The 12176-nt window shown below is 36.4% G+C and overlaps 1 protein-coding gene across 1 annotated transcript; it reads left to right on the top strand.

Annotated features, from left to right (window-relative positions):
• Positions 1-3213: 3213 nt before the first annotated feature.
• On the top strand, positions 3214-5697 carry svbp (small vasohibin binding protein). Its single transcript, XM_067431399.1, has 3 exons — positions 3214-3332; positions 3955-4110; positions 5043-5697. The coding sequence occupies exons 2-3, from the start codon at positions 4000-4002 to the stop codon at positions 5127-5129; spliced, it is 198 nt and encodes a 65-aa protein (XP_067287500.1). The 5' UTR covers positions 3214-3332; positions 3955-3999; the 3' UTR covers positions 5130-5697.
• The last annotated feature ends 6479 nt before the right edge of the window (positions 5698-12176 follow it).

Consider the following 12176-nt stretch of genomic DNA (forward strand, 5'->3'; position numbering starts at 1 on the left):
ACACATTCACTCCCTCATTCAACAACTTACTCACACACTCAAACACATTCACAAACTCCCTCATTCAACAACTCACTCACTCCCTCACTCACACATTCACTCACTCACTCATTCAACAACTCACTCACTAACTCATTCACTCACTCATTCAACAACTCACTCAATCAATCAATCACTCACTCATTCAACAACTCACTCACTCACTCACTCATTCAACAACTCACTCACTCATTCAACAACTCACTCACTCACTCATTCATTCACTCATTCAACAACTCACTCACTCACTCACTCACTCACTCACTCATTCAACAACTCACTCACTCACTAACTCAATCACTCACTAACTCACTCACTCATTCAACAACTCACTCACTCATTCACTCACTCATTTAACAACTCACTCAATCAATCACTCACTCATTCAACAACTCACTCACTAACTCAATCACTCACTAACTCACTCATTCAACAACTCACTCACTCACTCACTCACACACTCACTCACTCACTCACTCACTCACTCACTCATTCAACAACTCACTCAATCAATCACTCATTCAACAACTCACTCACTAACTCAATCACTCACTAACTCACTCATTCAACAACTCACTCACTCACACACTCACTCACTCACTCACTCACTCACTCACTCACTCACTCACTCACTCACTCACTCACTCACTCACTCACTCAATAACTCAATTTAATTCAATTGTGCTTTATTGGCATGACATACATGGGTACATATTGCCAAAGCATTTCACAAAGCAAAACAGAAACATACATCAAACATATTCACATTGATATTTATATATACACATAATATACAATACATAAATTATTAATCAGGATGTGTTCACTCAGTACATCTCAATTACTCACTCACTCACTCACTCACTCACTCACTTTTTTACTTTTAACTATTTAAAATAATATAAATATAATAGTATATATATATATATATATATATATATATATATATATATATATATATATATATATATATATATATATATATATGTATGTATGTATATACATACAAAAAAATCATATTTTGATATTTATATATAAGAATTATTTTTCAAAAATAAATATTAAAAATAAAAATGTAAAAAAAATAAAAATTACATGATACATATTTTTAAATACAAAATCATGATACAAAATGTATTTTTTTAAGTGTATTTTTTAAATATTTTACATTTTGTGTATTTCAAAAGAACCCTTTAGAATAAAAGATAAATAAATTAGAAAAATATATTCAGTCAAGTAGCATCCATACAAAAGTTGGGCCTATAGTATTTGGATAATTCGTTTCAAATGATAACTTCATGTGTACAGGCTTGACTCATTACCTCTAGATGGAATCCCATCATTCATCTGACAGATGATCATGTGTGAAAGGACATCTCGTTAACAGACAAATCACTTTGAACAGCTCCAGTCAATGGGGTGTGCTGGTAGGGAAGAACACATGGTCAAGAACGGCGGGCAAAGCTCCTCTTATGCATCTGACAACAATCTGGCGTGACGGGCTTACTTCACCTCCCGACCCACCACATTCAGTTTGTTCAGGCTGGCTTTCAGCAGACCTCTCATAAGACTGTGGCAGTGGCTCATGGGAACTCCCTGGCGCATGCCAGCTTTTCCTAGGGCGCTAAAGGTCGGGTTAAGACTCAGTGGAAAATCTGTCGGAGGGGGTCTGTTGCATTTAGGATCAGTTGTTCTTCCTTGGATATTATTACAGAAGCGAGTGCTCTCCTGTGTTGGGGATGGAATCCAGGAAAACACATCGGAATGTGCCATGATAAATTTCATGTGGCACAGCAGTGCCAAAGGGCATAAACATGAGGACAGCTATATGAGTGTCAAGTGAGGCTTCATAAAAGTACAGCATCATATATGGTCAAACTAAACTAAACCCATCACTGACTCACATGTCTTGTTTTGGGGCATTTTTACAATTATACGACTCCTCTGTTACTCTAATGACACAAACCAAACGGGATAGTTTATAGTCTCTTTGACATTTTTATGCCTCTTTGGGCCCTGCCAGGTATCGGATTAACCAATATTTATGTAAATGATGATCTTTCAGCCTTCTCCGAGAGCTTTTAGCAGTTTTTTTTCCTAGGTGGTCCATTTGTGTCTGAAAACCTGACACCTTCTTAACTCCAGATACAGTTTTCTGTCTTTCTGGTTGGTGAAATATGAGTGTTGTCGTCATCTGATACGTGAGGATAACAATAACTGCTAGCGCAATGCTCTTGACAGCTAGGCCCGCTCTGGAAAAATGTCTTTAAAAAGAACAAAATGAGCTTTTAAATTATGTCACGCAAGTTATTTAATAGAAACACTGGAATACATTTAAATTCCAAAGTGGCAAGGGAGTAAAAACTAGAGTGAAATGTTTTTATTACTATTTCTGAATGATTTAGTGTTTTCGGGGCTGGTATGTAAGATCATACGAGTCAAATGTTGGTCTCTAGATAATGAAGTAACTCTCCAAAGTCTGTCCAATTGTTACTAAATAAAAATATATATATATTTGAGTTATCTTTATTTAATAAACAATTTTTTAGATAAATTGTTGTTTAAAAAGGCAAGCATTTAATAAAATGACATAAATCAAGTGTTAGCAAAACTATCATTGATCTCAACGCTTAATACCGATATAAGAGCGACCTCGTGTGGTTGCCTTTAGTTTTGCGAGCAGCAAATGCATGAAATCTGTTATCCCCACTCACACATGCAACCAATCTAAACCATTAACAGGACATTGTACATTTTATTATTTTGTTTTATAAATGCTTTTTGCATTTACCATACTTTATACTTGGAGTATTGTATCTATATACTTTATAAATGGACTGCATTTACTTTAATATAACTAATAGGGTAGACCCTGTACATTTTTAAAAAATTAATATTTTAAAGTCAGTTTATAAACACAAACATTCTTGACTACAAAAAAAGGTTGTTATGTATATACACCATACACCGGTACTGCACCTAACAAGAAGGATATACAGCTTATTGTGTTTAATAGAGTTGAGTCGTTTCTGTAGGTTGCTTCTTTCTTTCTTTTCTTTTTGGTAGGTTATATTAACAGATTTTTATCAATACAATAAAATAAAATACCCATTTGTGTAACTGGACGCTTGAATCAAATCCTTAGCTACTGAAATGTAGAACGTTGTATGGAGCGTAAGTAGGAACCTTGTAGCTGCTTCATTTTCTGACCGGGTTTATTTATCAGCGACGCCAAATCTGCTAATTCAGACTAGCCTCATCTTTGTTTAATTATTTTCGTTAGAAATCATAAGGTAAGACCCCCTAGAGCGTTTTTTTCCTCGTTTGTCGGTATTTCTTATAGTCTTCACGGAATGAGTGTGCTGTTTGATAATGAACATAATGTCGTTTCACATTGTTGACAGGACTTATTAGCAATGCTATTTGGCTAATAGAAACCCAATGGCTTATTATTCACAAAAAAAAAAAAAAAAAGTATTGCACTTATTGTTTTATAATAACTACAATGATAATACAAAAACACCTTCCATACATGGTGTTATTTAATAAGCTATACCAACGGTTTTTAAACTGGGAGTGCTGAGAATTTTTGGGTGGAAATGTTTAGAGAAAAACTAACAAAATAAAAATGATAATAATAATGATGACAAAAAAGGTAAATGAGTGAAAGGATATATAATACATCTATAGTACTAAAATATGTAGAACAATTTAAAAATGTAACTTTTTGAAATATATTCCAAACAATATAATAATATTAACTCACAGTATACATCTACACAATAAACTTAATAGAAACCTTAAATCATCATATTTGAGGGTTAATGGCAGATTGAAAACATTTGCTCTATACTATTAACTGCTTAACATTTAACTTGCTGTGTGATATGCTGACTTTTTTTGTCTTTATTTCAGTGAAATAATCATCTTTACTCCAGATTGTGTCCATCTGTTTCTAAAATGGAGCCAGCATGTCGAAAAGACAAGCAGAAACAGCAAACACCGACCCGTGGAGACAGAACGAAACAGAAATCAGCACAGCAGGAGCTGAAGCAGAGACAGAGAGCAGAGGTGACACTCCCTCTTCATCCTCATAAACTGATGATTAAAGATAGAGACAGATTTGATTGATTTATGCCTGGAAATCCTGTCTCGTATGATGGTAATCCAGCTGTGTAATTCACTACCACCAGTCAAAATGAAAATGCTTGTATTGCTTCTATTTTGCAATGATTAGTTTTATTACAATTTGTTTGAAAACAATTAGTCTCAATGTCAGAATGTCTTTGTATGTCATTCTTAATTAAAAAAAAATATAGCTAGTTTGAAATATTTTTGAAATAGTTCTTAAATATAGAATAGAAATGTTCTTAAAATAGAATAGACTTAAATATTTCACATTCACTTGTCATTTTTTTCTTTTAAATGTAAATACCCTTCTGTTCAAGTTCGGGGTCAGTGCGATTTCACCCCCAACCCTCCCCTTTTATTCAGCAATGATGCATTTATTGATCAGAAGTAACAATAAATGCATTATAAGGTTACAAAAAGAATTCTGTTTAAAAAATCCTGTTTTTTATAACTTTCTATTCGTCAAAGAATTCTGTTTCCACAAAAATATTGAGCAGCACAACATTAATAATAATCAGAAATGTTTAGCAAATCATCATATTAGAATGATTTCTAAAGGATCATGTGACTGGAGTAATGATGATGCTGAAATTTCAGCTTTGATCACAGGAATACATTTCATTTTACAATATATTCACATAGAAATATTATATTAAATTGTAATATTTTACATTACTGTTATTGATTAATCAGATAAATGCAGTTTTGGTGAGCAGAAGACATTTCTTTCAAAAAAGGATTTACTTGCATTTGGTGACTTTGAAATAGTCCAGATTTAAATTATTCACATTCACCTTTTCAATGTATTTAAATTGCAAATTTCAGACCAGTTCATCTCAATTTGTTTGTTTTCTGTTTCTGGTGTATTACAGATTTACGCCCTGAACAAAGTCATGACTGAACTTGAACAGCAGCAGTTCGAGGCCTTCTGCAAGCAGATGCAGTCACAAGGGGAATGAGAAGAACTCATGTCAGGGCAAACAGTCACAGGTTAGGTTCACGCTGTATTATTGTAAACCAAATGATAATCACTCCATTCAGCCCCCGCCATTTCAACCTAAATGTATCCGCTGGAGAATGCGTGGCTGTATTGGTGCACAAACACAGTACTTGAATCTGAGTGTACAATCACATCGCAAACATTGGGTAGTATGTATAAAACCAAAAATATCATATTTATTAGAGAACCACCCTGTGAAAAGACATTTACTTATTATAAAGGATGATAATGTCATCTGTTCAGTTTAGTTTTCACTCTGGCATTAATTTTAATGTTTTATGACACGCAATGTTTATGGTCCTGAACAAGTATTACATTATGTATGATTGTACAAAGCTATTTTATTGACAATTTTTCGACCTGTTGTGTTGATGGAAGGAAAGTAAGATACAGTTGTCACGCTTTTAGTTTATCATTTATTTATTTGTGACATACTTTAACAATGGTTAATGTTCCTTTAACCACAAGCAGTTTTTGTTTAAAATTCATTTATTAAAAATCTCATCTTGGAAAAAATGTATAAAATAATTTTCTTGTCTGAGCCTTATTTTTCTGCATTGCCCTGTCAGTATAGCCTAGAAATCTAGACGCACCCTAGCGGCAGCAAATTTAATTTGCCCGCAAGTGTGGTCTAGCAACTCTCAATTCCTATCTGAGCTGTATTCCTCAGAATCTGGACGGCCCAATCACATCGTGTATAGAGTCGGCGGGCGGGGCCATAATGACGACGGCCGAGTTGCGTTTGCGTGCTTCTAGTAACACAGAAACTGGCGAACGGCGGCGGTCTTTCGAATCAGCTCTGCCCGCGCCTCCGGAAGACTTGGAGTTAAGCTTTCCTCTGAGAAAAGAACAAAGAGCGGCACTGAAGTCATTCTTAAAAAGGGAAGATGTGTTCAGAGTTTAGCCGACCGGATACGGCGAATGTTTAATCAGTCAGCGAGCTCCCCTTCACCGTCGTTGCTCTGGTTGGTGTAGCGCTATCCTATCGCGTGCAGAGGGAGTTTGAAAGACAACCGTTTATCCGCCCCTCGGATTGAGCAGTCAATGGTGAGTTTCCAGACCAAACATCTTGATGTGGGTCTGGCTTGTCAGGCTACTGTCAGTATACACTGATAAAAAGGCTTTGCTCAAATAAGACGCTTTCTTGTATTTGTGCATGAAAAACTGCGCTTAAAGGATTAGTTGCACACTTCAGAATCCAAGGAACCAGTAGGTCATCCCTCTACTTTTTGCCTACGCTGAGTACTGTGAATTCAGACATTATTCTTTTGTCACATACTGTTTTTCGCCGATTATATCAGGGCTTGACATTAAGCATGTTCATGTGCTTGTCCTTCGGACAAGTAAATCGGTTATTCACTTGTCAGAGTAAAACATTAGCTTGTCCCGAAAAAAAGTTCGATATTTTTTTAATTATGTGTGGGTGTGTGTTGTAACTATAATTTATTCTAAGGCAATATTCTCACCAGTGTTCAATCAGCTTTGACATATTTACATCTGCATATTTGTGAAGACATTTTATTTTTATTGAATCATTTTAAATTTGTGATATTTTTACCTTTTATAAAGGGCATTTCCCCCCTAAACTTATTAAATATAGGCTATGCTTCAGGTTTAATTTTATATTGTTAAATTTGATCAATACATTAAATTAAATTAAGACACTATAAGGGCTGTTAACATTAAAATAAATAATTTACACTGAAAAAATACAACTGCATTAAATAATGTTTTGAGATTTGTAGTTTTGAATAGACACAAGAAATGTTAGAAAGTATGTTTAAGCATGAAACTAAACCTCCAGTAGGTGGCAGCAGGTGACCGTCTTAATGAGTCAGTCATTGAGTCGTTCATTCAAATGATTCATTCAAACACTGAATCGTTCAGTAACACACTTGTTGCTGTGAGACGCGTTACGGTTCTGCTGTGTGTGAACGATTTTCGCTGTTGAAATTGAAACAAAAGCACTCAATATTGCATCTAAAATGTAAGTGACTAAGTGAATGTTAATGTAAGTGAATGTTAGGGGGGGGAGGGGGAACACTCAGTTTCAGTCAATCTCATGTCAATCTTGAGTACCTATAGAGTAGTATTGCATCCTTCATATCTCCGAAAAGTCTTTAGTTTTAATATATTTGTAAAAGAAATATGGGCTGTACCGAGTCTTTCCGGATAAAACCGAGCGCCTGGAGGTGTATCGTGTGGGCGGAGCTAAAGAATGACGAATGCGCAAAGCGGTGACATCCTCAAGCGTGGAGAATCCCTTGCTATCGATCTCAGCTAATAGATATGATCCAGAATCTAATTCGGAGGCTGAAATAGAAACAGCAACAGCAGGACGTCCGTCTCTGTGGTATGTACTGTATTTAGTGGCCTGTCAACATTTGTGTGTGTTTACTCGCAGTTTATGAGGACATGATTTGGTTTATGGACTATTGTATGCGACCAAATCTTAGTAGCAAGCAAAACGGTTTTGCACGTCAGACTAGTGTAACGTTATAAGTTACATAGAACAACAATGGAGTCCGTTAGCGCATTTGAATGATGAAGCACGCGATGGTGTCGTTTACTGATGTTTATTCACGTGACGATAGCCAACAGCAGAGACATTTGAAGCAGTTTTACTCACCGGCTGCTTCCAAAGCAGGACCGAACCTTTATCGCTGGGACGGCTCCGTCAAAAACACACTTCTTGGAGTGTGGAGATCCACTTTGCGATGCGACTGAAGCATTTCTGCGTTCAAATCGGTTCAAATGCAGCGCTGCCTTCCCGGAATGCTGTGCTGAAGCGTTGAAGTCGCTTGATGTCAAAGTGGAGGAATGAAGTGGAGCGCGGCGCGGACTATAACCGACATAAGTGTTCACGGACGACTGGATCTGCAGTTGAGAGAGTGTTTACGGCCGTGCATTTCCTCTCTCCCTCTAGTCACGCGCGTGCGCACCCTACCGGGAGAAGAGCCCGTACGGCCCATACAAGGACCTTCCGCTCTATTAAAGCTACACTGTGTGATATTTTCTCCCATCTAGTGGTGAAAAGGTATATGACCATCCAGTGAATAATTGTTTCTGTTCCTCTCAATTTCGATTTCGTTTCAACTCCTACGGTGGCCGATTTAGTCATGGCTTTCAGTTCGACCTCTTCGGTGAGTGTTGCGTCAACTCAAGTGATAAGGTAATTTTTGAAAACTATTATAATTTGCAGTTATTTAATTTACCAAATGATCTATGATCAAGTTAATCTATGTAAAATGAATAATAGAACTGAATAATAACCAGTTCATTGCTAACATCAGCTATCAGGTTCCCAGACGAATGCAAGCTCTTAGTAAAGTAACTTTTATCAGTGCTATCATTATTCTGTATATTGTACGACACCACTAGCGTAAGGCAAACAAATTATAATGCAATTAAAATATTAATCTCATGTTATCCGTCATAGAACACGGATTTATGTTATAAGGTAAACAATACTTTTCATCATTGACGCGAGGAAAACTATCCTAGACGTCGTTCTAGTGTTATGCACAGCACACCATGATATAATTAGCCAAGCAACAATAAAACTTCCAATATACACAAATAGGCTGAATTAATATTACCTGTCGAGAAGAAAGCAGGAAACGTCGGCGTTCTTTTTAAAATCGTTGCTCCTCATGAGCTCTTTCCATCTTGGAAAGGCCACTCCAGTATTTACTTTTGTCTTGTTGATTTGCCCGTTGTGTTGCCATCTTAATTCTCTTTTCCGCTTCCTTGGCGACTCTGATACATATCCCGCAATGTTACTAGGTCCCCGACCGGGGTCGAATTCGGTAATCAATTCCGGGACGTGGTTGCTTTCACACAGAAGGCGACCCGGCAATGTTCCGGGAATATTGCGGGTCCGACGTGCAGTGTGAAAGGGGCTTAAGAGTGATCCTCCATCATCATATAGCAGCCTCAAGCAATCCTCCTCTTCACATGCGACACGGTGCCATCGAGTGTAAAAACACGAAAAGCGAAGCTTGAATTTACGGGTATGTCCCTCTTTGGCAAATGTACTTTCAAGATGGAGGAGCAACATGGCGACCGCCATCCGAACCCTCAACACTTATGTATTTTCAATGGTATATTATAAAATTATGAGAATGCATTATTACTAGGGCCGGGACTCGATTAAAAAAAATAATCTAATTAATTAGAGGCTTTGTAATTAATTAATCGAAATTAATCGCATTTTAATCGCATATAAATATTTTACCTGAGAACAATGAGAAGTAATTTTTCACATGTATTTTTAGTATACCATTGAATAATGACTGAATACATAAGCTTAATCAACAAAATATTGTTTATTTATTTCAGTCCAGCAGACCAGTGCAATGTTTGCCATTAAGTGTAGCAAAAGCATATTTGTGATATTTGAGGCTCGATGTGCTGCGGTGATACGCTAATTCCTTGTTGTATAGCAGGGGTGTCCAATCCTGCTCCTGGAGGGCCACTGTTCTGCTGAGTTTAGCTCTAACCCCAATTAAACACACCTGTACCAGCTCATTAAGGTCTTATTAGGCATACTAGAAACTTTAGCAGTGTATTGAGGCAAGCTGGAGCTAAACTCTGCAGGACGTCAGTGGCCCTCCAGGACCGACTTTGGATACCCCTGTTGTATAGCTTGCACACAACCATGCTCTTGTCGACGCTTCCATCATTTCGTTTTTTAAAACTAAATTTCCCATCCACGGGGCCAAGCAAAGCGGTCTCATCAGCTTCTTGGTTCATGTTCACTATGGTTTGTTGTTTTCATGGTTGTGACTCATGAGCGCTAGTTGGTGTTCCAGTATAATCGTTCCGTCAAAACTCATTCATTGAAAAACGTTCCGCGGGGCAAAAATAAGTGCGATTAATTTTTTTTTTTTTTTTTGCGTAATTAATTAACGCGTTAAAGTCCCGTAGTTAATTAATCTTAATTAACGCGTTAAAGTCCCGGCCCTAATTATTACTTGAAAGAAGTAAATATACATTAATGAGCACATATATTTTTGAAAGAACTAAGTGATTTTAGCTAAGAATAAACTAAAAAAGTTACACAGTGTAGCTTTAACGTCAAGCCGAGCCATACTCAAAAAAACCTCTCCGAAACTTGTAAGAAATGGGAAGGAGTATTTTTAACACAGAAATACTCCATCAAACGTCCAACATTCTTTAACATATTCTTTATTTCAAGTCTTTAACAGTGTAAAAAGATCAGTATGCATGAAACAGCATTTCACCTCCCCTTTAATTAATTGTTTATGAAACTTTCATATGAAAGCAGTGTCATTTTCAGTCGTGATGGTATTCAGGTAACAGCTTAAACACTCTAGTGTTGTAATTCCTCCTCGAAAGGCTGCATGAGCGTCAACAGCGCGACCTTGTTATCGTCAGTTCATTATATATTATGATCCACTATCGATCGCCACTTACACTAAATTAATGCACAATCATTCTTGCTTTTTGCTGATTCGCTAGTTATTTTTTGTTTTAATCAGGCTCTTGTCCGTCGGGCAAGTAAAATTCTTTTTCACTTGTCCCTTCAAAAAATACAAGCGTTAATGTCGAGCCCTAGATTATATAGTTGGGAAGCATGCAATTTCGGATGCAGCCATTGCCATGAGTTCCATTAGACACGCCTCTCTCCCTCTGCTCCAATCAGACCTCTCTTGTAATTATAACCAGCAGGTGTAAACCTATAGATCAATTTGGAGTCAACGTCACGGTTACATCTTTTGCAGCTGCGTGCACATTGTGGTGGCAGAAAAACGTTGGTAACAATGGGAGGAAAATGGGAAAAATCCAGAGAATAAAAGAAACATTTTTCTTGTGCCTTTGTATGTCAGAATCAGAATGCAAAAAAGATGGTCTTGATATTTATAGAATACCGTCATCGAAGACGCTCTGTGAAGACATTTATGGTTGCAAGCCACAGACTGGTCTGATGAAACCTGCGACGATTAGTCTACTACTAAAGCATGGACTTTAATGTAAACCATAGATCTACTTAATATGGACATATGCAGTTCATAGGGGCATAATAGCTTTACAGTTACAATATGAAATATTTAAACGTATAACGTTTTATATAGGTACCATTTAAATAACATTTTTAGGCCTATATTTTTCTCGCAATTGCGAGTTGTCAATTCAGAGAGGAAAAAGACAGAATAAATTAATTTATATCTTGCAATTCTGATATCTCTTAGAATTGTGAAATATAAACTGAAATGCAAAAAAAGGTTTTATTGTTTTATTACGTGGCTTCCACAGTGCTACTGTAGAACTGTTATTTTCTGTTATTTTCATAACTCATCATCGCTGTTTACAAACAAAACAGTCAGTAAAAAAATTATTCAAAAGAAATTAATATTTTATTTAGGAATGAATTATGAATTAAATTGATCAAAACTGATGATTTATTTCAGATAAAGGCTGTTTTAACTTTCTATTCATCATGGAATCCTGGAATTTCTTGAAGTAGTAATGGTGATAAAAATTTGCATCTTCTTTGCATCCTAGGACTGAATTATATTCCAAAATCGCTTGCTGAATTCAGAACTGCACACTAGCATATTACTCTTACTACTTCTGGCATAGAAAGATATGGTAAATGAACGTAGTATACTAGTATGCGGTTCCAAATTTAGTAACTGTTTTACTGTATTTCTTGATCAAATAAATGTAGCCTTGGTGAGCACAAGACACTTTCAAAGACAGTGCGAACACACTTGTCAGTTGAATTCTCAGCAGGGACTGTCTCGTGCCACAGAAACAGTGTCTGGAAAAGTGTGCCTGAGGTCTTCAGACAGACTTGCCCACTTCCAGTCAAGTGAAAGGGGAAAAAAGCTATTTGATGTTGCCACTGTTTCCAAGTCATGATATAATAACACAAACGTTTCAATGCAAAACCATACATGCAAGATTACATCATTTAACGAAAAAAGGTCAGGAACAGATAATGTTTTGTCACTTGTTTTTTATTATAATTTTTAAACAG

This window comes from Pseudorasbora parva, chromosome 22, assembly GCF_024679245.1.
Source record: "Pseudorasbora parva isolate DD20220531a chromosome 22, ASM2467924v1, whole genome shotgun sequence".
NCBI classification, from domain to species: Eukaryota; Metazoa; Chordata; class Actinopteri; order Cypriniformes; family Gobionidae; genus Pseudorasbora; species Pseudorasbora parva.

Excerpts from the sequence above, each read along its gene's own strand:
- svbp (XM_067431399.1), top strand. The coding sequence starts at position 4,000 with ATGGAGCCAGCATGTCGAAAAGACAAGCAGAAACAGCAAACACCGACC. Across the intron at positions 4,111-5,042 it reads AGCAGAGACAGAGAGCAGAG|ATTTACGCCCTGAACAAAGT; the intron begins GTGACACTCCCT and ends GGTGTATTACAG.